General features: G+C 40.5%; 1 protein-coding gene across 6 annotated transcripts in view; it reads left to right on the forward strand.

Annotated features, from left to right (window-relative positions):
* Window positions 1-27,716, forward strand: part of GPHN (gephyrin) — a 453,097-nt gene that overhangs the window by 341,577 nt on the left and 83,804 nt on the right. For all 6 annotated transcript variants that reach the window (XM_054026831.1, XM_054026833.1, XM_054026832.1 and 3 more), the window contains 2 exons: window positions 16,402-16,444; window positions 25,722-25,859. In XM_054026831.1, the coding sequence (XP_053882806.1) occupies window positions 16,402-16,444; window positions 25,722-25,859 (181 nt within the window). The remainder of the gene's footprint in view (window positions 1-16,401; window positions 16,445-25,721; window positions 25,860-27,716) is intronic.

Consider the following 27,716-nt stretch of genomic DNA (forward strand, 5'->3'; position numbering starts at 1 on the left):
TGTTTATATACTGCCACAGATATGTATAAATGTATGACAAAGATATTTAAAAACAGTAATATCTAGCATTAATGAAGGATTTCAAATATCAGTATTCCTTGGACAGTGTGTTAGCTCTTTTGCTGTTTTTTAAGTCTCTTGGAAAGGTGCAAAAACAAGATAAATTCAAGACTTGTAGTTTCAACTATTTTTAAGTTATCCGAGCTCAAAATTTCTGATTGGAATATATGGGGAAAAGTGTGTTTTTTCATTCTCAAATAACTGAAAAATGGTCCAACTAGTTTTCCTCAAACTCTACAAATCCCATTTGGACTGTTACCAAGCATACAAAATTTCTCCCCAAAATTGTTTGAGAAAGCATTGTAAAAAGAAGGCTTACAAGGGAAGTTGGAATTTGCCCTTAAAGGTGACCTGCAAAATAAAAAAAAGAGGGTTTGTGCATCTTTTCTTGTTTCCTTATAAGACAAAGGTCTGAAAGGTTGGTTGTTCAGGTTTAAAGGGTTTTTCCCCCCTTACCTCAGAAGTGTCAGGAATGTCACATCTAGTCTGTGCTGACTTTACTGGAGGACTAGTTGGAGATGTAAGATGCAGGTTGTGAGCTTTCTCAGACATGAAGGATCAGATTCAAACCCTCTAAAGTCAATGGAAAGAGAGATTCCTATTGACTCCTATAGGCCTTTTATCAGACCCCAATAGAAGTGGTCGGAACAATGGTTTTTGAATAAAGAGATCTCTCCCTTTCCCTGTCAACTGTTTATTCAGACATTGACAACAAATAAGTGTTAACTAAACAAAAAGGAGATTTTTCTTCAATTATATTTTTATTCATTTGTTACAGGGCAAAATCTTAGATTGAGATTGCAAAATTGGTAGTTAGCACACGAAATGGATGGGGAATGACACTGTTGTCAGATGACTTCATTGCAGAAGTTAGAAGGTTCAAATGAGTAATGGGCTTCAGCAAGAGAAAAGATGATATTGTAGTTTGACACTGGATTGGTTCCAAAGAGAACTGGGTTCTATCCCTGTTTCTGCTATGGTACAGATTTCCTACGTGATGCCAAGCAAGTCACTTAAACCAACATTTTCTGGGTGTCTTTCCTAAGACACATAGTGGTTGATTTTCATGAGCTGAGCATTCACAAAAACAACTGAAGTCAAGGGAAGCTCTGGGTGCTCAATACCTCTAAAATAAATCCAGCCATAGGGGTCTCAAGTTAATTAATGGATACTCTTGAAAAGTTTGGTTTAAATACATCTCTTTCCCATTTTGTAAAATGAGAGTACTTCCCTACCTCGCAGGGACGGTGTTAAGACAAATGCCTTTCTATTTGTAAGGTATTTAGTGCTTCAATGCTAAATGCAAAGGAAAAACCCATGATGGAATAAAATAATTCCTTTTTCAGAGCAGGGCTTGTATGGTGTACGATAAGCAAAACATGAGACCCCCCTCATTGAACTGTGGAGATAAAAAGAAATATTGACCAATTGCCTCATTAAATTAACTAGAGCTGGTTGTGAATTTTTTGACAAAGGCTTTTCATCAGAAAATGCCAATCCATCAAAACTGACACTTTTTGCAGAAATATATTGGTTTCTATTAAAATGTCATTGGGAAAGTCCAGAGTGGGATTCCTGGTCAAAACAAGAGACAGAGAAACTGGTCTGTCCCAGAATAGCCAGTGGTTAGGCCTTGGATAACGGAGACCCATGTTCTAGTCCCTTCTCTAAATAAGGCAGAGTAGAGACTTGAACTCTGCTGTCTCAGGTGAGTAGCCTAACTATTGGCTATTCTGGGATAAGTGTCTCTCATTTTTAATTTAAAAAAAATTTCAGGAAGTTTCAGTTTTGTCCCAATGCAAAATGAAATGAAATTCTCAAATCTCAGAATTTTTCACAAAGCAGAATTCTTGTGAAACCCACATTTATCATCATCCATCTTTGGCAGGTCTCCTGTGGAAAAAATTGTCTGTTATCATGTAATTTATTTATCATAATCCATACACACATTATGGGAAAAAATAGGATTGCACAGATAACTTGAATTCTGGTATTGCCTAACTTTATAATGCTTGACTTTGCAACCTTAATAATGTTTCTTTTATATATTCTTGTAGGGAATTTATATTAAATTTGATAAACCTTTTAAAACATATACTTCACTGTCATCCCTTTAAAACAGGTGATGAAATAGTTTCCATTTTGAGCAATATTGTCTGAATTGGGTTGTTGCGTTATTACAATTTATTTGGCTATTACTGTGGACAAGGAAGAGAACTGTGAAAGTAGCGGAAAGCCTCATTTAAAAACAAGGGACTAGGAAAGAAAGATGACTGGAGCGCTATTAAAAATGTTAATCCTGTTAATGTGTGCTAAGGTCAGAGAGCAATTTGTTCTGTGCCAGAAGATACGCGTTCATTTACATCACTATTGGAGTTTCAGCCTTCCTGACAGACACCAAGTTAAAAAGCAATTGAACTAGAACAGGCAAAGGGTTTGGACATGTCTTAATAGTGGTCAGACAGGACAACAAACAAGATAGTCCTTAAACCAAGTGATTCATCAGTCAACTTGCCAGTGACTGAGGTAGTGTGAAAATAAGACTGCATGGTAGGGTACTGGTTACACAGGATGCAGAACTCCCTAGTCCCCACCCCAAGCTTTCTGTATGAGATAATTAAGGGAGGATATTAGACTTCCTTTATCTAATGAACACCATACAACAAATACACTATAATAATCAGCTGACTCTTCTCACGAGAGCCTGCTACAACAGGAGATAAACCATTTCCACAGCATAAGAGTCATAGAGCCAGTGCCCACACATCTAAAAGGCAAAGGCTTCTACTTCTTCCTGATACCAAAGAAAAAGGGAGGATGGAGACCCATACTAGACCTCAGATTGATCAATAAATTTGTCAAGATTCAGAAGTTCAAGATGGTCGTGTTCATAACAATTATTCCAGCATTAGTAAAAAGGAGACTGGTTCTCGGCCCTCAACCTTCAAGATGCATATTTCCACATCTCGATCGTACCGAGTCACAGATGATGCTTCAGCTTTACATTAGAACAAGACCACTACCAGTACAGAGTACTCTCTTTTGGCCTCTCATCGGCCCCCAGAATATTCTCCAAGGTTCTCTCAGTAGTGGCAGCCCACTTACGCTTCCAGGGCATCATGATTTATCCTTATTGGACAATTCTCTCTTTAGGACACATTCTTTCATTGAAGCCCAACAAATCACCTATACTACACTGGATCTATTCCAGAGTCTAGGCCTACAAATCAATGCTCAAAAATTTGACATCAATGCCGGTATAGAGGTTAGAATTCACAGGAGCCAACCTCGACTCCATCTGGGCGAGGGTGCTCCTCCCACATCACAGATTCCTAAGCCTCTCCATGCTTCTAGAGCCAGTGCAATCCAGTCCCCAAATTTCAGCCAAACACTGCCTCCAGCTTTTGGGGCATATGACTGTGGGCACATAGGTTATAGCTCACGCCAGACTGCATGAGATGCCTCCAAGCATTCAGTTCAGTTTACAGACTGCCTGTCGTACTACCTATAAAAGTGGACTAGATTTCAGATCTGGTGTCAGCCCAAAGGCATCACCCTGGATGAAGCCACTCTACCTGTAATCCTAGACTATCTGTTCACTCTCAAGAAATCGGGACTCTCTATTAGCTTGCTAAAAGTCCACTTGGCAGCAATTGCAACCTTCCACCAGCAGGTAGAAGGGTACTCCATTTTCTCCCACCCAACTACGAATAGGTTTCTTCTTTCCTCAACCCAGACTTCCTACCCCACAATGGGTAGAGCCCTGCACGGATACAAAATTTATATCCACAGATGCGGATATGCATGGATATAAAGTGGATATCAGCGGAATTGCAGGGCTCTAGCGACAACAAGCGAGATCAGCAGGGCCATGGCCAGCTGCCAGGTCAGGAACTGCAGTGGCAAAAGCATCAGCATGTTGGGCCATTGCTTGCAGGAGCCACCATGCGGCCCGGGCAGCTCCTCCAGTATGTCTGTACCACTCACAGCCCTGTCTACTGGGGCAGGCACCAGGCTCACAGGCAGTCTGTAAACTGAAACTGAATGCTTGGAGGCATCTCATGCAGTCTGGCGTGAGCTATAACCTATGTGCCCACAGTCATATGCCCCAGAAGCTGTCCCTGGTCACGCTAGTCCATTGATTCCCAAACTGGGGGTGTGTGCCCCATTGGGGGGCATGAAGAAATTCCATGGGGGGCACGAGGCTGCCCGGCCCTTGAACTCCCGGCCAGGGAGGCTAGCCCCCGGCCCCTCCCCTCCAGTCCCCCCTCCCCCGTAGTTATGCCGCCAAACAGGCAGCGCAGCTTGTGCCTGCCCATCTCCCAGGCTTTCTAATAAGCCAGTCCTGCCACTCTGAACAGCCTGGTAAGGGGGCAGGGAGTGGGGAGTGGGGGCTGGATAAGGGGCAGGAGGTCCCGGGGGGCAGTCAGGGAGCAGGGGGGGTTGTATAGGCATGGGAGTCCCGGGGGGCCTGTCAGGGGGTGGGGGTGTGGATCCAGGGGTAGGGGCAGTCAGGAGACAGGGACCAGGGGAGGGGTTGGATAGAGGGTGGGGTCCCGGGGTGGTGATCAGGGGACAAGGATCGGGGGAGTTGGATGATGGTAAAGGAGATGGGGGGGTGGGTTTCTCGAAAATGAAAAAGGGGGCGTGATGCCGAAAAGTTTGGGAACCACTGCACTCCCGGACAGGAGACGCACATCGCTGCATGGAAGGGACAGCTGGATGCTGGTTCCTGCGTGTGGTGCTCCCACATGCTGATGCTTTTTGCCACTGTGGGTCTTGGCCTGGTCACTGGTTATGGCCCTGCTGATCTCACTCGTTGTCGCTAGAGCCATGCAACTCCATGGATATCCACATCTGCGGATATAAATTTTGCATCCACGCAGGGCTCTAACAATGGGATCTTAACCTAGTACTAAAAGGACTTACCAGACCGTCATTTGAACCTATGGCCCCTTGTCCTTTAACTCACCTCTCCGTGAAGACAGCATTCCTGATCACCATCACCTCGGCAAGAAGGATAGAAGAGATAGCGGCTCTGATGGCGCACTCCCCCCCCCCACCCCGCACAGTGTTCTTCCCTGACAAAGTCATGCTTAGACCACATCCAAAGTTCACTCGCAAGGTGACTTCTACATTTCACATGAACCAACTCATTCACCTTCCAACCTTTTATCCCAGATTTCATCAGGATAATAGGAAAGCCATCCTCCACATGCTTGACATGAGGAGAACCTTGGCCTTCTATTTGGACAGAACAAGAGTTTTTAAAAAATCTCAAAGACTCTTCCTCTTCAATGCTGATAGGTCAAAAGGCACAGCGATTTCTGCTCAAAGACTCTCCAAAAGGGTCTCAAACTATATCAAACTCTGTTATCAGATTTTCAGCATACCACCCCCATCTTCAATACGCACACACTGTATAAGATCGGCCCCCTCGTCCATCGCCTTCTCCAAGGGTGTCCCTATATCAGAAATCTGCAGAGCAGCTACCTGGGCATCTGCACATACCTTTACAAAGCACTATGCCATCTTGGGGGACTCTGCTTCAGACACCATATTCATTGCCCTGGGGCTATCATCCATAACAGACTCGACTCTGAAGCCCCAGCCTTCAGTGGGGGATAGTGCTTGGGAGTCATATACAGTGAAGCACCCATAGAGACACTACTCAAAGAAGAAGAAGAGGAAGTTACTCACCTTGTGCAGTAACCATGGTTATTCGAGATGTGTGTTTTTATGGTGCTCCATGACCAACCCTCCTCTCCTCTACCACGGAGTTCTTGCCAGTAACTCTGTGGTAGAAAAGGAATTGAGGAGGGTTCACTTGCACAGCGCTGGTTAGCCTCGTGGCAGAGCACGACGGGGCAGCAAATACATGGGCTGAATGGACACTGCTACTAAAGTTCTCCGATCAGCAGGGCAGGGATGCAGATACCTCTACAGTGGAGCACCCATAGGGACACACATCTTGAAGAACCATCATTACTGCACAAGGTGAGTAACTTCCTCTTTTCCTTCAGCAACACCTTTTTTCCTTATGTTATTGCATATATATTAGGCAAATAGATACATTGCTAATTGTGAATAATAGTGGTACATCTTTTTCCTGTGTCTCTTTGGAAAGAAAAGGTATTAGATCAATTTATATTATCCATTTCTTAAACTGGGAACTTATTCCCAAGGCATTCAGTTTTATAAAAGTATCAGAGGGGTAGCCGTGTTAGTCTGAATCTGTAAAAAGCAACAGAGGGTCCTGTGGCACCTTCAAGACTAACAGAAGTATTGGAGCATAAGCTTTCGGGGGTGAATGCCCACTTCATCAGACGCAAGACTTGCGTCTGATGAAGTGGGCATTCACCCCCGAAAGCTTATGTTCCAATAATTCTGTTAGTCTTAAAGGTGCCACAGGACCCTCTGTTGCTTTTTATAGTTTTATAAAAGTAACTTCATTCAACCCTATCAAAGGCCTTTTCAGCAGTTAACTAGAAGAGTAGTACAGGCTTCTTTTTTTATCTTAGTAAGAATAATGTTCCCAGTACCCATATATGATTATCTGTATTGTTTATAAAACCTATTTGGTCTCTGATAACTTAATATTGTCTCTATGATGTAGTCTGTTCACCAATATGTTGGTCAGAATCTTACATCTCAGTTTAATAAAGAAATTGAGTTATATGATGTAAGGTTCTTTCCAGGTTTGGGAATAACAGCTGTTGTAACTGGAAGAGGACCTGCCAATTTCCCTATAAACGTTTATAATATTTTTATTGGTAACCCATCTTGATCCAGGACTTTACCATTTTTCATATCATTTATAAATACTATTTTTTTCCCTCTCTGATGAATTATTCAAGCAGAGCTATGTCTAAATGAAATATGAGGAGGTTCACATTACTTAGCACTAAAATGTGTCATCCTTTGTGGCTGTATGGGAGTACAACAAGTAATAAGGCTGCCCAATTCCCTCCCAGTAACCCCAAGCAACCATATGGATCTTACAGTTTGTGACTGAGGGCACAGAACATACAGGGGAAGCACAAGTATTGCTTGCCCAGTATTCCCTAATCCATCCCTAACAAGTGTCTCTGAGAACTATGCCTTCCCAGCACTCCTCTTGTGGCAGCACATCTCTTCACTGTCTCATACTCTGGACTTTACCTCAAGACACAATCTAGCTCATAATTTCTATTTTTCTAATACAAAAATAACTTTTGTAAATATTTTTATAATATGAAAAAAACTCCCATTTTTTTTGCCTCTCTTCATTCCTAATCGTGCATGGAGGATTATGTTGGTAGTTTGCTTTCCTTATAGCTTTCTATCTAACAGTTTATCCCCTTTATTCCCTTTTGTCCCTCTTTTCACTGAATAATTATTTTATATATCTGAAGAGCTTTTTCTGTTTTATCATTTAGCACAGTGTTTATCTTGCAACTTAAGTTGATGAATTTTTGTAAGATTTTGTTTCAACTATTTTTTTAATTATATGATTTTTGGTTTTGCATCTCATGTACCAGTGGCAATCTATCTTGTAGTCTCACTTTTTCAACTCATAGACTCATAGACATTAAGGTCAGAAGGGACCATTATGATCATCTGGTCTGACCCCCTGCATGCTGCAGGCCGCAAGACCCTTCCCTGGACTCTACCGTTGAAGTCCCCAATCCTGTGTTTTAGTGACTTCAATCGGCTGAGACCCTCCTGCTAGTGATCCCTGCCCCATGCTGCGGAGGAAGGCGAAAAACCTCCAGAGGCTCAGCCAATCTACCCTGGAGGAAAATTCCTTCCCAACCCCAAATATGGCGATCAGTAATACCCCGAGCATATAGGCAAGAGTCTCTAGCCTGACCCTTGTTGGCCATTATGCTGTTCATGTACCATTGCTTGGTTTTCCTTGGCTACTATGTTTTATCATTAAACCATTCCCTCCATAAACTCATCCAACTTAATCTTAAAACCAGACAGGTCCGTCGCCCCCACCGTTTCCCTCGGAAGGCCGTTCCAATATTTCACCCCTCTGATGGTCAGAAACCTTCGTCTAATTTCAAGCCTAAACTTCCCCCCGGCCAGTTTGTATCCATTCGTTCTCGTGTCCACATTAGTACTAAACTGGAATAATTCCTCTCCCTCCCTTGTATTAACCCCTCTGATATATTTAAACATAGCAATCATATCCCCCCTCAGCCTTCGCTTTGTCAGACTAAACAACCCAAGCTCCTCTAATCTCTTTTCATACGACAGGTTTTCCATTCCTCTGATCATCTTAGTCGCCCTTCTCTGCACCCGTTCCAGTTTGAGTTCATCTTTTTTAAACATGGGAGACCAGAACTGCACACAGTACTCCAAATGAGGTCTCACCAGCGCCTTATACAACGGAAGCAGGACCTCCCTATCTCTACTAGATATACCTCGCCTAATACATCCCAAGACCGCATTGGCTTTTTTCACCGCCACGTCACATTGCCGACTCATAGTCATCCTGCGGTCCACAAGGACCCCTAGGTCCTTCTCCTCTTCCGTTACTTCTAACCAATGCGTCCCCATCTTGTAACTAAAATTGTTATTATTCGTCCCCAAGTGCATCACCTTACACTTTTTACTATTAAATTTCATCCTATTTCTGATACTCCAATTCACAAGCTCATTCAAGTCTCCCTGCAGAGTATCCCTATCCTCCTCCGAGTTTGCAACTCCTCCCACCTTCGTATCATCCGCAAACTTTATCAGCCCACTCTTGCAATCGGTCCCGAGGTCAGTTATAAATAGATTAAATAAGATGGGTCCCAAAACCGAACCTTGAGGCACTCCACTAGTAACCTCCCTCCAACCCGACAATTCACCCTTTAATACGACCCGCTGCATTCTCCCCATTAACCAATTCCCTATCCACCTCTGGATTTTCATATCGATCCCCATGTTTTCCATTTTAACCAATAGTTCCTCATGGGGTACTGTATCAAACGCTTTACTGAAATCCAGGTATATTAGGTCCACCGCATTTCCCTTATCTAATAAGTCCGTTACTTTCTCAAAGAAGGAGATCAGATTCGTTTGGCACGATCTGCCCTTCGTAAAACCATGCTGTAATTTATCGCATTTGCCATTAACTTCAAGGTCCTCAACTAGTTTCTCTTTCAGAATCTTCTCCAGCACCTTGCACACTACTGATGTTAAACTAACAGGCCTATAGTTACCTGGGTCACTTTTTTTTCCCTTTCTTGAAAATAGGAACCACATTGGCTATTCTCCAGTCTAACGGGACTACCCCCGAGTTTACAGATTCATTAAATATAGTCGCTAATGGGCCTGCTATTTCCCGCGCCAATTCCTTCAATATTCTCGGATGAAGATCGTCCGGTCCACCCGACTTAGTCCCATTAAGGCGTTCTAGTTTTGTTTCTACCTCGGATGCGGTAATCCCCCATCCCGTATGCCCCTCTGTAACGGTGCTAGTATCCCTAATACCTTCATTGGCCTCATTAAACACCGATGCAAAATATTCATTGAGATATTGCGCCATGCCTAGATTATCTTTAATCTCCTCTCCGGCTATAGTCTTCAGCGGTCCCACTTCTTCTTTCTTTGCTTTCTTCCTATTTATATGGCTGTAAAACCTCTTACTATTACTTTTAATTCCCCTCGCTAAGTCCAACTCTTCCCGGCCTTTGGCCTTTCTCACTCTATCTCTACATTCTCTGACTAAAAGACTATTAATAAGATGACCTTTCATAACTGCTTTATTTGCAGTATGTAATCCTTAGTATGTAATCTTTGTTGTTATGTTCAAAATATGAGTAGTATCTTTTTTTAAATGACTGCTCTGTCTAGATCTTGTAACAGGAAACAATTCAGTCTGCCAATCTGTTTGGAGAATGATTTCCCCCCACCCTTCCAAATTAAATGTTAGTTTGGTTGGAGCAAGAGCTGACCATGTAATTCTATGTTTATAGTTTGTTGGAAGACAATGGGCATGTCTACACTTACCTCTGGAGCGATCGATCCAGGGGGGTTGATTTATCGGGTCTAGTGAAGACGCGATAAATCAACCACCGAGCGCTCTCCCGTCGACTCCGGTACTCCACTGGAGCGAGAAGCATCAGCAGAGTCAATGGGGGAGTGTCAGCAGTTGACCTACCGCAGTGAAGACACCGCGGTAAGTAGATCTAAGTACGTCAACTTCAGCTACGTTATTCACATAGCTGAAGTTGCGTAACTTAGATCAATCCCCCGCACCCCAGTGTAGACCAGGCCAGCGTTAGTGATCAAAATTAAATCTATCATCATATAAAGTTTATGTGGATAAGAATAAAATGAGAACAGATAAAACTGTCATCATATGTTTATAAAGATGATCAAGATTTGTATCTCTGTTTTGTTTAGTGTCTGCTCTATCCAATCTAGCATTTAATGTTAAAATAATATCCTAAAATAATTTCTCCTTCTTGGAATCCTAAAGAATTTATTCTTAAAATCTTTTTGATTTTGGGATACACCCAGCTGATTGTAACTTTTTGTCATTTAAATCTCCTTTGAGGATAATAAATCTAAAATTAAAAATTAGAGCTATTGATTAATCTATTATTAGAAATTTATAGTGTTTGGAAAAGAGCATATTCTTCTTTTTAAGGTTTGTTAGAAAATAATAAATTTGCCCCAACCATATTCCCGTGAAGTCACTTTTCTTTTGTCTCTTTTAAATGTATTTCCATTATACAGATAAAGGATTTTCTTTAGTTTTGTACTGATTTTGGCTCCAATTAAGGAAGAAAGTTAAGCACATTCTTAAGTACTTTCCTGAATGGGGATGCTTTCCTGAATATCAAGGCTTTTGAATCTCTTGACCGCAGTATGTAATGTTACCAAAATGTTACAGTTTTATATATATATTTGCCATGTGTATGAATAACCTATTTAGACAAAATTATTTTATATTTTATTTTAGTTCAACCAAAACAATTATAGTTTTCTGTGTTCTTTTGAATAGGTTTAAAATAAAAAACAAAATATTTTCTAAAACCATCAAATCCTAGTATATTACTCTGATACTTTCTTAATTTGACTTTATGCTCCGTGACCTTATGCATAATATCCTACAATAGTAGTCCAAAACATTATGGTTTACAAAGTTATAACATAGTGTTGGGATATTTGGTGCCACTAGACTCATTGTTGTTTTTTATAAAATGCTGTGATTTTATGTTATTTAATTATAAATAAGTAAACATTTCACTGTGGGTCAAGGAGAATTTTTTTGCCAAGGGGTACCAGAGTATACCTCTGCTTTTAAAAATAGGATAATGGTATATTTAATACCAATTGAAAGTAGACAGGTCTTCAGTATTGGAGGGATCATCCAAAAGATCCACACACAGTAAATTGTGTGGAACTGAGATCATGTAATTACTAACTGTAGGGAAGTATGAGGAGAAAAATTTGAAAGTTAGCAGAATTTGAACAGCAAAGCAGTAGTACGCCTCTACCTCGATATAACGCTGTCCTCGGGAGCCAAAAAATCTTACCGCTTTATAGGTGAAACAGCGTTATATTGAACTTGCTTTGATCCACCGGAGTGCACAGCCCCGCCCCCCCGGAGCACTGCTTTACCGCGTTATATCCGAATTTGTGTTATATCGGGTAGTGTTATATTGAGGTAGAGGTGTATGTACTAAAGCTTGATTGGTGCTAAGGTTTTTCTTGCCACTCATGTGCTGCTGACAGTCTTATACTGAAAAGCGATTTGAATGTATTAGAGGTTTTGTATTCCAAGAGTGGATTATATACAATTTATCCACTTTGCCTATTTCATGAAACAGATGGGAAAAGGCAGCAACAGTATACTGCACCAAATCTCTCTCAGAATACAGCTGGTTTCTACACAAGTGTTGAAGTCTCAGGGAAGATGATAAGAGTTCCACACTAAACTGTAGCCATGACTTGTAGGACACACTGAAAAGAATCTTTTCCTTACTCCTTAAATGAGTCTGACATTTATAGGGAAGTTAAATGAAGACAGTTCTCAAATTCGTAACTGCTGCTGTGCTTTGCATGTCCTGCTTCCTTCATTGCAGCTTGGCTAACCCATTCCCTTCCCTGTTGGGTTTCTGCTGGTGGTTCCACATTCTGCATGCTGTCTTAATAATGGAATATGCTTTCCTGTAACTAGATTATGGGTTAGCCTCCTATGGTCCTGTGTTTTCTTGAGAAATGGGTTCTTTCTACTGCTGGTGGTAAAATCATGTGTTTTGATGTTGTTACAAATTGTTCTTCATGTTGCATTAAACCTCAGTTGAAATGTTCCCCCATAAGACTTAGCTTTTCATATTTGGCTGGAAACTCTTCATGTTTGTGTAGCAATTCATTTTACTATAACCTATGGCTTTTAACTGTACCTCCCATAATGAAGAGCAGACTTAATACTCTGTGCTAAATCTTGTTATGACGTATAAAAGGTAAGTAATTTCTCTAACCATTCCTAAAGATTGTGGTCATGTAGTAAAGGCTTCTCTTTCCTCTTTTATTTATTTTACTTTTACTTCACTTGTAGCATGAGCTTTTCTTCATGTCATTTTCTATTTTACTTGTAAAGATACACTTATAGATGCTATGATTTGCTGCAAAACATATCATGTACATTTATACACATCCAATCTGTTGCAACAAGTGATTTCATGTCTCAGACCAGTCATGAGTGATAGATAGAGATTGTCAGCAGGTTTCTTGTTTTTACCATTCCCTCTGTTTATTTTAATTTAAAATGCTTTGTTTCACATAGTGTTTGGTGTTTATGCCCACGTGAACAAGGCTTACTCTGCATTACAAGGCAATACAATTATAATTTAAATATAATAAAATCCTATGGACATAAAGGTCAGGGCAGTGGAATGTGGATGTTCTGCTTTCTGATTGTTTCCTCCTGAGCCACCCTGGGGAATGATATTGAATGAGATCCCAATTTATTCAGAGCTTCTCTGCCAAAAAATATTGGCAGCTAGGGAATGTAGACAGAAGAAACAGTAAGACTTCCTGTGATATGGGAGACAGACACAGGTTATCATCTCTGGAGCAGCCTGTGAGTGAGGGAAGAATTACAATTGTTCCAAAACCATCTGTCCCAGCAAGTCATGATATGGTGTATGATGGTACACCAGAATATTTACTTCAGGGTTATATGATTTTAAAAATTATGTAACCCTGATGTACCTACAGATTTTAAAAATATCACAGGTACAAAATATATACAAATGATAAAACATGAAAAAGACAATTTACACAAAGCTCTAAAGTAGGTTAAATGGTTGGGCTAGAAAACACTACTATTTTTTAAAATTTAAAATCATTTTTAATGGAACAATGTTAAAAAAATAAGACAGGCTATGAATGTGAAATATACAGTAAATGGGAGTATTGGCTAATTGATTAATCCTTCAGCTGTGTTGCAGCAGGGTTTGTATTTTGCAGCTGAGAGCATAGGATGGGAAATTATCAAGTCTAGTTGAGTGTTTTTTCACAATTATGGATTCCTCTTCTACAGCTGCTTTTAAAATTTGTGGAAAGCAAATTATTTCCCACAGTGCATATTTTGCTAATCAGGTGAGTGATAAAGTGTAAACATTAGGTCACCATGAGACACTGTAAAGCACAATTTAGCTTTGTCATTTGAAGTCCTCTGTGCTCACAGAATAAAAAAATACCTCCAAAAGCTATGTTTGAAGCCAGCTGTCTTTTGTTGCCATTGTCATCTGGACGTTGTAAGAGTGGTACTCTGTCAGCACATTTTTGTATATTAGATCTGCAAGTCTCAGCTGCTCTGTTCATTATAAATTTCTTGTTTTTGTTCATATACTAGCTCCACTATAGATTGGAAGGGCTTAAAGATGAACTCAGGAGGAATAGAGGCTACGACTCGAGAGTAACTATTATTGCTCAAAGGAGTTGCTTTCCATTCGCAAACATTGCTTTGCGTTATGGGTTTGGGCTCCTGTTCCCACACTTTGTTGAAGACTCTCTCTTGACTTCCATTTTACTTCTTTAGCACTGTCTTTGTCCACTAACATTTTTCCTCTCCCCAGTAGCTTTTATCTGTGTCCTTTGAATCATATTTTTACTTAGTTTGTTTTATTAGATTGTTTCTGAGTGTTTGTGTGGATTTTTTTGTTTCTTTTTTTCTTTAGGACTGTGTTGTTGTTTCACTAGGTTTCATTCCAAAGTTTGCTGAATTTCTTGATTATTTTGCAACAAGCCCATTCCTTGTTCTCTCTTTCCATATGGTTTTCAATGAGAAATAGCAGAGCCTCTTCAATTTTAAATAATATCCTATGCAGATAGGCCCATCTCTCCTTTTGCATACCACATTTTGGGTTTTCCCCAACTGTGACCCACTCACTCATCCAGCCCTCCCTCCCTCTCTCTCTCTCTCATATATCATTATACCTTCCTTTTTGGTCCAGAATTGCCCTTCAAAGAGAAACATTTTCCTCTTCCAATGAGATTTTATTTTATCATGTACCTGAAAAATGGAAAAACAACTCTGGGCCAAATCAGGGCATCACTGACATTTTGCAGTTTACCTATGTAGTATTTTTGACAGGGAGGAGGGTGGTTTTAATTTTTAAACATAACAATTTTTTTCAGGGAAGGACAACCATAACCCAGTCTAAGTTGCAACATTTCCGTCATAAGTTTTTTCATTACAATGAGTAGACTGTGTTACGCTGTAGTATCCAAATTGTGTGAATATGCGTTTGGGGCAAGCTGCTGTGGAATGAAAGAAAGAGGTTTAGAAAACAAGGAAGGATTAGTTTCAGACTTAAAAGATGGCTCTAGTCTGAAAAGAGACTGAAAAATGGCACTTTGAGGTTCCACATTTATCACTCATCAATAATTTCCTGATCATGTGTGCTCAGTTTGCAGGCAGATATTTTTCTAGCTCCCACCCCCACAAACTCAACCTCAGATCTGAAAGGTAAGCTGGTCTCTTTCCTTCCTATCCTTCCTTCTTCAACACTAAAAGAGGTTTTACAAGGAAAATATGCCCTCAATGACACCTGTGCAACCCTATTGCTGTAAATAGGTTTACACAGGTGTAATTTATTGGCGTTGTACTTGAAGTCTTAATGAACAATTCTGTTGAAGAAGCACATGAAGGAAAAGAATCCAGCTCACACTTCTCACACTTTCATAGGGCTTATCTTCCCTTCAAAATTAATTTGAGTTATAACTAGTTATAACTAGTGTTGCCTCTAACTTGAGTCCCATCCACACACAAAAACCTTGAACTAAAGTTTGATGTGCTTTTAAACTTTTAACAGCTGGCTGGCCTCGGTGTATAGGCCACAGCTCGAATTATGACAACTCATCAACTACTAATCCAATTATTCTGTGCAGCTCAAGTGTTATTTTGCAGTGTGACAGCTCTGACTCAAGCAAGACTGAGAAAAGTTAACTTGAGTGTAGATAACTTGAGTTAACTCTGCAGTGAAGACATATCCTATATTGTGTTGGCTCTGCAGAGCTAACAGTATTTGAAAACAGAAACTTCTATTAGTCTCCATAGCAAGCAGATATGACTCTAAATACTCAGACATGATTCACCACTGTTACTTCAATATTACACCCAAAACTGGAGTAACACAGTGGGAATCGGGCCCACAAGGAGTAGATATATTGAGTAAGAAGATGCTATTTTTACACAATCACTTTTCAAAGTAGATCTACACTATAAAAAGCATATTAGGCATAGTTCTTTTCTAAACTAGACTTAAACAGCTGAACAAATTCATCTGTCTCCAGCCAGAAGATGTTTGTGCAGCTGTGAAGCAGAATTGCTAAATGTTTTCACAATCACCACATTCTAACTTGTTCGCATTTTGAATTTCTCTCTAAGAAACCTCAGCGACTCCACTGAAAGCAGCAATAATCAAGTCTTCAAGCAGATTATATTAATACAGGCATATTATTATTCTGGTCTGCACATAAAACACAAGGACTTAGGTTCAGGATCAATGTGGTCACAATTATATACAATGAACTTGGAATTTAATGTAAAATTGAAGTTTAATATGTATCTTTGAAAGCTGTATATTCATTTCTTAACCTAAAAATCTGTCCTTTAGGCTGGTTTGTTTGTGTTTTTTAATTGCTTATATCAGATTCAGACTGTCAACCAATAACTTTCTGCTTGATTATATGTATCCTATATATACACACTATATAAAATTGTTAAGGTGTCAAATATGTAGAGCCTCTGATTCTAGATCCCAGGAGCTTGCCCATTAAATCGCCACATCTTGCTGTGCTTCTTATCTACTGTAGCTCATAGAGTCTGTGCTCTCTCTGCAGGTCCAGTCCAGGTGCAGCAGCAAGGAGAACATCCTCAGAGCCAGTAAGTATTGCTGCCTCCCTTATGTACTTTTGAACCATGACTCCCCTCTTAGTTAGGAAGTGGGAGAGCAAGTTAGAATAATATTTTGGTGGTGTGGAAAGAGAAGAATGAGGGAAGGTTCATACGACTTTTCAGCAGGAATAGAAAAAAAAATAGGACAATGAAATTCAATCCAAAAAGAAAAAAAGAGAAAACATTAGCAGCTTTCACCTTTCTAAAATAGCAGTTAGAGTCTGTATTAATAGGTATTTTCCTCTTAATTCTTTTCCCCATGCTATTTCTCTTAGTGACATTAGAGTCTAAGCTATGTATAGTGTGATAAATGATAGAGACCGCATCATAGTGCAGTTCCTGCCTGGGCTTTTATCCTCTTTCTTTGGAGTCACCAGCCCACCTTTTGATCACCGCATTGTGGGTGATGTACCTGCATTTAATAGTGCAGGTACACATTTCACAGGGGAAAAGAATCAACACACAAAGATAATGGGAAGGTAAATATCCATGATTTTCACTTTTGAGCTTGAAGTGTTTTAAGAAATGCTGAGGTAGATGAGGAAAAAAAATTAGGTGTCAGATTAAAAAAAAAGGATTTACAAAAATTAACTCTTTCTACAATTACAGTTTGTAACCTTCCAGGTTAAAGACCTCTCTTCATGTGCCCCGAAAATTTAACCTACCTTAAGCGTATTACACTCTGCATAGAAAGTTGGTTTAGTGGTCAAACCAGAAGACGGGTAGTTGGGTCTCCTGAGTTCTGTTGCCAGCTCTCCATCTGATTAGCTGAGTGGCCTTAGGCAAACCACTTGACTTCTGTGCCTCAAAGTATTAATTTCTGGAATGAGCACAGCATTATTTTATCACGTAGGATGTTGTGGGATATAAACAGTTGTCTTTAAAAGCACTTTGAGATACTCGCGTGGAAGATTGTGAGGGCTGAAGCTTATTATTTATTTATTTGTTATCATCATCTAGATTTTGTAAAAAAAAAAGAAATCTACTATTCCATAACTGGGAATTAAAAAACAAAATCTTTATAAGTTGGTCTTGTCCATGAACATAACAGGAATTTAAGATTTCTGCTTTTAAATATCTGACATATCTGAAAGAAAAAGAAAAATCAGTTCTAAGAAGAAATAGAGAAAAAAGAATGATAGCTCTGTATGTTTCCTTCCTCTTTTATGCCTTAGCATTATGAAAGGCTACTGTAGATCCAGGTTATTTTTTGTTTTGGGTTGTGTCTTTTGGGGGAGGAAGGTTGCAAAAGTAATGATTGCTGTTTCATCTGTGATTTTAAAAATTTGCAAGATGGGTGGATTTCCTTCCTCCTGCTTTAAAAAAAAAAGAATATTTGTAATTTAGAGACATTTCCCCCCTAGATTTTTAACAGATCGTTTTGGACATTTGACATAAAAAAAGCAAATTGACAGCTGTTTGACATGGTTTGAATTCCATAGAATTATGTATATCTTCATTTCCAGAGAATTCTCACAGCTGTGTGGGCGCCATTCAAAAAATTGGACACTGAGTATACATTAAGTGTGGCACTCCAAGGGTTCTAGGAGGTGAAATTGTGGTATCTAAAATATTTATCAATAACTTTTATAAAACAGAAAATCTCAGAAACCCTGAAAACATGTATACTAGAATGACTAGCAAATACATGGTGTGCTTGTATCGTCTCTTTCTGTTAAGTAGTTATCCCTCTTTAGAGGCACATTTCAATCTTACCCTTAGTTTATGGTTTAAAAGAAAAAAGGAACAGAAAATCACAACTTAAAACTCAGTCATCCAATGAAGGTTCGGTGGGACCCTACCCTTCTTTTCAGGATTTGCCTTCAAACAATCCATGGTTCCCGTGATCTCACAGGGTTTGTTCATCCCTTCTAACAGGAGCTCCTCTGCAGTCTCTGAGCTGCAGACAGCCTTCTCTCACATCAGGAGGCTGGGCAGGGCTGAAATAGGGTAGATCTCTTTTTAACTTCCCCTCTTCATGCCTAACATTGCTGCAGGTGAAATGAGGGGCAGGGCTAACTAGGTCCACAGGCCCTCATTAACCCTGTCAACGGGACCTATCTGCCCCATCACAATGAGGAAAAATGTTTTACTCCTGTTAACCCTGCAGTTAATACAGCTATAGAAGAGCAAACTGGATTCTATTTTGCTTTACACACCATCGAAAACTGTCAGCTAAATTCAGCTTGCAGAATTACTAATCTTTATTCCCAGTGATGGTTTCAGAGGTGGAAAGAGCCCAGCAGGATTCTCAGATCCCAGGAGCAGTTTGTGGTGCAGATAGTTAGAAAAATTATCTTTTTGACTTGTACATTAAACATATTTGATCTAGAATCACTAAGAGAGAATACATTAGAATATATATACAGTCATATTTCAGAATATAAGCACACTTTAAACAAATCATATATTTTATTTTTGTGGTGTATGTAACGTGAAAGTGAGGCACACTGTACTTTGCATTAAAACTATGCACTACTTGCCAGATATCTGGTGTGCTCAGTGTGTTGGAATCCAGCAGATACAGCAATTGGATCCAATCAGTGGACAACATGTTACTTTTTCCTCTTGGGACCGATCTCATGCCTGGAGCTTGCATTTAATTGTAAAGATCAGCAAGTGGACAAGTGTGTGGGGAAGGGTGAGGAGACCTAACCCTAACCTAAGGTGAATGTAGCTAAACTGCTCGGTAGCGACCACAATGTAATTAAATTTAACATTCATGTGGAGGGTGAGAAATACGAAAGAAGCCCACCACAGAAGCATTTAACTTCATAAAGGGGAACTACACAAAAACGAGGAAGCTAATTAAAGAGAAATTAAAAGGAACAGTCACAGGACCTAAATGCCTACAAGCTGCATGGAAACTTTTTAAAAATACCATAATAGAGGCTCAAATTAAATGTATACTCCAAATAAAAAAAAACGTAAGAGGACCAAAAAAATATGCCACAATAGGTAAACCGAGTAAGAGAGGCGGTTAGAGGCAAAAAGGCATCTTTTAAAAATTGGAAGTCAAATCCTACTGAGGAAAATAGAAAGGAACATGAACTCTGGCAAGTCAAGAATAATAATATATTTAAGCAGGCCAAAAAAGAATTTTAAAAGCAACTAGCAAAAGATATACAAAATAGCAACATTTTTTTTAAGTACATCTGAAGCAGGAAACCTGACAAACAATCAGTGGGGCCACTGATGGTCAAGGTGGTAAAGGAGCAGTCAAGGAAGACAAGGCCCTTGCAGAGAAGCTAAATGAATTATTTGATTTAGTATTCACTGCAGAGGACGTGAGGGAGAATCCCACACCCCAGCCAGTCTTTTTAGGTGACACATCTGAGGAACTGTCCCAGACTAAGGTGTTGATATAGGAGGTTTTTGAACAAATCAATACATTAAACAGTAATAAGTCACCAGAACAAGATGGTCTTCACACAAGAGTTCTGAAGGAACTCAAATAAGAAATTACAGAACTACTAAGGGCTTGGCTACACTTGTGAGTTACAGCGCATTAAAGGAGCCCCGGTGCACTAGCTCACTACCCGTCCACACTGGCAGGGTACGTTGAGCGCTCTGACTCCACAGCTAGAGCGCTCCTGGTACTCCACCTCGGTGAGTAGAATAACATTTGATGCGCCCCCGCTGGAGCGCCCCAGCGTCAGTGTGAATGAGGTGTTGCATTACTGCGCTCTGATCAGCCTCTGGAAATGTCCCATAATCCCCTTAAGTTAAGTGACCACTCTTGTCATTGTTTTGGATATGCCCTTTGAAATCTCCGTTTGACAGCCGGCTGCTTATCTGTTCCGAGACAAAGCAACCATTACTGTGGAATGCTGTGTGAGAGAGAGAGAGAGAGGCGGGGCGGGGGGGGAGGTCTGCTGCTGTCTGAACTTACAAGACAGTATGCTCACATGCTCTCAGCCCCCCAAAAACCCACTCTCTCTCCGCCCACATACACACAACACACTCCCTGTCACACTCAACCCCACCCCACCCCTCCATTTGAAAAGCACGTTGCAGCCACTTGCATGCTGGGATAGCTACCACGATGCACTGCTCTCTGTGGCCATTGCAAGAGCTGCTAATGTGGCCATGCCAGTGCGCTGTCAGCTGTCAGTATGGACAGACTACAGCACTTTCCCTGCTGCACTCTACGAAGGCTGGTTTAACTCAAAGTGCTCTACATCTGCAAGTATAGCCATGCCCTAATTCTGGTATATAAACTGTCACTTAAATTATCCTCTATACCAGATGACTTGAGGATAGCTAATGTAACACCAGTTTTTTAAAAAGGCTGCAGAGGTGATCCTGGCAATTACAGGCCAATAAGCCTAACTTCAGTACTAGGCAATTTGGTTGAATCTATAGTGAAAAATGGACTTATCAAAAACACAAATGAACACGATTTGTTGGGGGAAAGAGCCAACACTGCTTTAGTAAAGGGAAATCATGCCTCACCGACCTGTTACAATTCTTGGTGGGGGACAAGGGTGATCCAGTGAATATAGTGTACTTGGATTTTCAAAAGGCCTTTGACAAGGTCCCTCACCAAAGGCTCTTAAGCAAAGTAAGCTGTCATGGAATAATAGAGAAGATCCTCTCTATCAGTAATTAGTTAAAAGCTAGGAAACAAAGGGTATGAATAAATGTTCAGTTCTCAGAATCGAGAGTGGTGAATAGCTGGGTCCCACAAGGATCTGTACTGAGACCAGTGCTGTTCAACAAATTCATAAATGATCTGGAAAAAAGGGGTAAACAGTGAGGTGGAAAAGATTGCAGACAATATAAAATTATTCAGGATAGTTAAGTCCAAAGAAGACAGTGAAGAGTTACAAAGGGATCTCACAAAACTCGATGACTAGGCAAGAAAATGGCAGATGAAATTCAATGTCGATAAATACAAAGTAATGCACATTGGAAAACATAATCCAAACATTACATAGAAAATGATGGGGTCTAAATTAGCTGTTACCATTCAAGAAAAAGAACTTAGAGTCATTATAGATAGTTCTCTGAAAATATCTGCTCAATGTGCATCAGCAATCAAAAAACTAACAATAATAGGAACAATTAAGAAGGGGATAGATAGTAAGACAGAAAATATCATAATGTCACTGTACAAATCCCTGGTATGCCCACACCTTAAAAACTGCATGCAGTTCTGGTCGCGCCATCTCAAAAAAGATACATTAGATCTGGAAAAGGTACAGAGAAGGGCAACAAAAATGATTAGGGGTATGGAACAGCTTCCATGTGAGGAGGAATTAAAAAGAGGGGGACTGTTCAGCTTGGAAAAGAGACAATTAAGGGGGGATATGATAGAGGTCAGTAAAATTATTAATAGTATGAAGAAAGTGAATAAGGAAGTGTTGTTTACTCCTTCACATAACACAACTAGGGATTACCCAATGAAATTAATAGGCAACAGGTTTAAAACAAACAAAAGGACGTACTCTTCACACAATGCAAAGTCAACCTGTGGAACTCATTACCAAGGGATTTTGTTAAGGCCAAAGGTGTAACTGCGTTCAAAAAAGAATTAGATAAGTTCATTCAGGATCAGTCTATCAAAGACTAATAGCCAAGATGGTCAGGGATGCAACCCCATGCCCTGGATGTCCCTAAACCTCTGACTGCCAGAAGCTGGGACTGGACAACAGAGGATGGATCACTCTGTAATTGCACTGTTCTGTTCATTCCCTCTGAAGCATCTGGCACCGGCCTCTGTCAGGCTACATGCATCATTGGTCTGATCCAGTAAGAGCATTCTTATATTCTTCTGACCTGTACATGCATGACTGGGATAGAGATCTCATTATGATGTGGTACATAATGTCATCATGCTACATCTTGTTTGGAGTGTTTAATCATATGACATTTCAGTTCTGTTATTACATGTGTAATATGTAAATAGAAACATTGAAATCATGACCCCTTAAAAAAAAAACACAGGATGAAAAACCAGTGTGTCCCCAATGGTAGGTATACTAGGAGACATGAAGTCCAAAGATATGCAACTAGATCTGGAAACTCTATACACAAGATTGCAAAGTCATTCTGCTTATAAAATTTATTTTGTATGGGTGAGCTATCAAATGCTGGATTTTCTAGGAAACACAGCTTAAGCACAAGCTACTCCCATACATTCCAAAAAGCTTATGAATAGCACAGGAGCACCAAGTTGAAAAGTCGAAAGTATACTGAAAGTTCCTGATAGTCACAGCCTGACACCATCACGAGGAGACCTATATTCATTTAAAATAATTAAAAAAAAATTAGAGCAGCTGTGAAAATATTTTACTGCTCCTGGTTGTTGTTTTTTTTAACCCTGGGCATATTGGTGTGAACCACAGTAAAAAGATTGAGTAGTTCCAGGCAATGTGCTCGTAAAAGATTTATATACATGTCTCGGAATAACTTTTGACTAGCCAGCTGATGTTCTCTTTTAATGGATTTCTATTTAATAATGCAGTAGCAGCTGGTGTTCCAGCAGCCTGGTGGTAGTGGAATAGAGGGAAATTGATGCATTGCACTTTCCCTTTTGCTGTCACTGCCAGGACAATTCTTTCTTAGTGTTCCCATTCACATTTCCCAGTTTTCCTTTGCAAAAGAGTGCACGTCTTATACAGTCCACTTAAACATGTTAACATGTGCAGTCTGGCGTCCCCCAGGGCTGCAGGAGCTCTGTCATCCGTTTAACCAATGTTTCTTTTAATGGCAATTACACACTAAAGGATTTTCTGAATCTGAAGTAGTCTTTCTCTCTTCAAACTGCTTTGCTTCAGAGTTGTCAGTCTCTTGAGAGTGGTAAATAATAAATGTCCCTTTGAAAAGAGGACAAAAGGTGAACTGGAAAATATAAATATTACTTGGGGAACTTAATTCCTATGCTATGCTGAGCCAAGCACAAGAGGAGTCAGAAGGAAATGGGGGCTTTTGCCTGTTTATAAAAAATGACATTGACTTTGGTTTAGTAATAAGATTTGATTGCTTCATGTAGCTTTTGAGAGGCTGCTATACCACTAGGTAATCTTCAGCTATAGAAATTAGTTCATAAATAATGTCCTACATAAGTCATGTGAGTGAGGATGTGTTGACATTGAAGGAAGTTTTATGCACTCAGTCATTACTGTACTGACTCAGCATCATCCTCCTTTGAGCAACGGCAGTTTTTGGCAGTGTGCTTATAAAGTACTTTTACAGCAGACCACAATGGAGACATCCTCTCTTGTTTCAAATAACCTTTTTAAAAGAACTGAAGATACGTAAAGCAACAAATAGGGAGCTTGGTAGCCATAGAGACACCAGAGATAAAATACCTAATCTGTGTTACTGATAACACATTATTGCAAGGGAAATGGTTTTAAAAATCAAATTTACTTTTCAGTATTTATGCTATAGCTTTTGTTTTTTTAAACCTATTTTAGGAAGTATGGAATGAAGGGAAGGCAGGTGGGAGTGAGTTAATAGGAGGAAGGGAGTGGATGGGAGACGTTGAGGAGGGAAAGTGAGATGGGAGAGGAAGGAGAGAGGAAAGGATGGAGAGGAGCATAGAGGGCAAGGAGATTGAAGCTGACAACAGAGTGACTGAGGGACCAGGGCAACAGGAGGGTGGAGCAAACGGCCACCTGGCAAAAAGTAAGACCGTTCTGAGTGGAAAAAAACATAGTCTGGTAAGTCACTCATCACCGGCAAGTAGGAGGTTGGGAGGACATGGGAGGGGGAGGGCATGAGAGCCCCAGGTCGGCCTCTCTCCCTGCCACTCTGCTGCCAACAGTACTCCCAGGCAAATCCTCAGAGTGCCTTCTTTTTTTCCTCCTATTTTTTCCTTCCTCCTGAAGAGGGAAGTGGCACTTGAGCTTTGGCGCCCCTGTAGCAGAGGATACCTCCAGTTTCCTCCACATTTAGAAGCAGCAGAGGAGCCCTAACGGGGCCATACACCACTGCCCCACTGCTGCAGTCATTGCTGCCTCTAATTTCTACTGTGACGAGGAGTCTCTCGTTAGTGACTATGGATTTATTCGCAAGTTCTTTGGGGGACCCGTCACACTTTGTATTACAGTAATTAAACCTAGAAGTCACAAATGCATGGATCACCATCGCCCAGTCTGTGTCTGACAGGATGAGATGTAATCGTCTGGCAAGCCAAAGGTGGAAGAAAGTGTTTTTGCTGCTGTTGTTACTTGGTGTCTAAAGTTAAAAAGAGTCCAGGAGGACTTATTGGTTGCATACCATTTTAATGATGGTGGGACAGACACCCTCTTTTGAGGATGAGGGAACAGTTTTGACTGGTGCTTCAGAGTATCTCCCTCTACCCATTAGCATCACGTGTCATCCCTGGATTTAATTTAGCCATCTGTTCCTCATTCAGCCACTGATCTCATTTAAGCATTAGGATAGCTTGGAAAGAGTTGTGATTTGAACTTGAGATCAAGTAGATTTATACTTCAATTGTTGGCATTTGACAATCTCTCCAAGGATTTTAACATATATGTTGAATGAGAGAGGAGGAAAGAAAAGAAACATGTAGAACTCCTCCACAGATGAGGGCCCTGACTGCTGAAGAGCAGTTACTCACCACAACATTCTGGGGGCAGTCTGTTCAAGAGAAACAACCATCTGAGAGGGTTGCCACTGTCCCTACCTTGCTCCCATAGGTGAATCAGCCTCACATTGTGATCCATGGTGTCAAATATAGCACCATCTTTTGAAAGATATGTAATAGTGATGTACTGTTTCCTTGTCATCATTAAATCTCCCAGAGCATTTTTCATAAGAGCAGGGATATTAACCACTGTAATCATTTTCAGTTTTGAAAATTATATTTTGTTTCCCTAAATTTCCTCTGCAATTTCAGTTAATTTCAGAGCTTATGCTTCAAGGCTTCCAGTGGATAGCTGAGGGGATTTTTTTTTTGTCCCTTAGTGTACTCTGGAGGGTTTTTTAGTCTCCTTTTTCTGAGGCATTAGAGATGGCCACAGCTGGATATTGGATACTGGATAGTGTATTGGTGGCTGTGATATAGAGGAGGTCCACCTAGATGATCTGGTGGTCCCTTCTGGCCTTAACTATGTGACTTTATGAATACAGTAGCTTTCACTTTTTAGCCATAAATGCTGTGAACTTGAAGCTATTCCTCTATGTAGTTTGTAAAACACTATGTTAGTCTTCTGAATGAAAGTTGTTGAATATATGTAAGTCATCCTGTCAGCCTTCCAAGGCAGTGCCATGGAATATTTTCTAAACTGGATGCTCTTCCTCTCTGCAGGTCACAGTGCCGTCGACATTACCAAGGTGGCCAGAAGACATCGCATGTCTCCATTCCCATTGACATCTATGGACAAAGCCTTCATCACAGTTCTGGAGATGACCCCAGTGCTCGGAACAGAAATCATCAATTACCGAGGTACTTTACATTTAGTTGTACTCTTTTTTCTTTTAAATTAGGGCTAAGGAATATTACTTCCTTTATTTTAATCAATTTAAGCACATGGAGACTTCTAGTAATTGTTGGGAGGTGCTTGGGACAGGAACAACACTCTGTCCTCCTCCAGTGGAGTTAGTTTTAGAAAGTGAAGTGCAAAGAGCAGGCCTCTCTTTACCAAATCGGAAGGGTGTGCATTGGGCTCAGTGCTTCTTCCTGAAGGAACTATGATCTTCCTATGACTGGAATCCATTGATAACAAAGAGTCCTAGTTTCAGAACACCTGTTTAAAATGATTGAATTCTGTTTCGGTCATGAAAGAAAAGACTAATATACCCCATCAGCGAAGGATAATAGGAAAATTTCTGTTGCTGGTGTGAACTAGAATTGATGTCAGGACCTAAACATTTAATTCACAGAGATGGGTTCAACTACTGAAGAGTGTTCAACATAATTACAGGTTTCAGAGTAGCAGCCGTGTTAGTCTGTATCCACAAAAAGAAGAACAGGAGTACTTGTGGCACCTTAGAGACTAACAAATTTATTAGAGCATAAGCTTTCGTGGACTACAGTCCGAAGAAGTGGGCTGTAGTCCACGAAAGCTTATGCTCTAATAAATTTGTTAGTCTCTAAGGTGCCACAAGTACTCCTGTTCTTCTTTCAACATAATTGATGCTGTTCCCTTCATAAGAGCTGGTGTCCACATTTTACCTACTTGAGTTCAGGGCTTTATATTTTTCTCATAGAAATTTTTCTGAAAATGAAATTAGCACCTTGTGAAAAGTGACAGATAGTCCTAGACACAGCATAAAAAAATTGCTGAGACTAGATTACAGCTTCTGGGTCTTACCTGAACAATTGCAATGAAGAAAAAAAATAAATCTTCTGTATACTGTGGAAAGAGCAACAGGAAAATTAAAAAATATCAGTTGTCTAAGGGAGCAGGGGTGGATATAACAGGGGGAAACTGGACCCTCTCTATGTTGACTCCTTTTGGCCTATGCTCTCACCTTGTGGGACTCATAAAACCTTTTCCAATCTAAAAGCTCAAGGGGTTGCAGAAGTTCAGTCACTGCAATTATTTGTTCTAACCTGCACTTTTCTACACCCATGTCTCCAGCTCCTCCTCTCAGCCTACCTCTGCAGCTCCTGTTTGGCTCAGAGGCCACTCCAGCACTCTCTTCCTCTTCTGTTAATCAAGGAACTCCACCTTGGTCTCTGCTCTGCCCTGCCCTGCCCCTAACACTTGACCCATCTCTACTAGTCCTCCTGTCTCCCTTCACATCTTGGCTGCTGCTCCACTCCTACTTCATGTAAACTCATGATGATCCCAGTTGTTGGGAAACCACACACACACACCCCAGATCATTTGCCAACTGGGCCTTTATCTTAAATTCGTATCTCCAAACTGGCTGGCCAGAGTGTTCATTCACTGGGATTCTGCTGGGCAGAGAGAGGCTTCAACCTAGGAATACATTAAGGTATTGGATATCCACTCAGAACTGTCCTTCATACTGGAAATTCACATGTCAGGGCAAAAGCAGCCTTTTGACACAGGCTATATCAAGGCCATGGAGCTTCAGCTAACTGTTATATCCAGAAGCCTCTAAGGGACCAAACTTGTACCACTAAAATAAATGTTAAAACTCCCATTCACTGTAGTGGGAGCAAGATTGGACCAGAAGGACAGACTCCTTAGAATCCAACCTATATGCTGGCCTGGAGTCTTTTGAAGGCACCTGCCTCAAAGCAGTTATTTGACCCTGTATCCAAAGCGTGGCCTTACATCTTTGTCTAACAGAGAGGATTTAATGCCAGAAGACATGGTTCAGCATATTA

Source organism: Malaclemys terrapin, chromosome 4 (assembly GCF_027887155.1).
Source record: "Malaclemys terrapin pileata isolate rMalTer1 chromosome 4, rMalTer1.hap1, whole genome shotgun sequence".
NCBI classification, from domain to species: domain Eukaryota; kingdom Metazoa; phylum Chordata; order Testudines; family Emydidae; genus Malaclemys; species Malaclemys terrapin.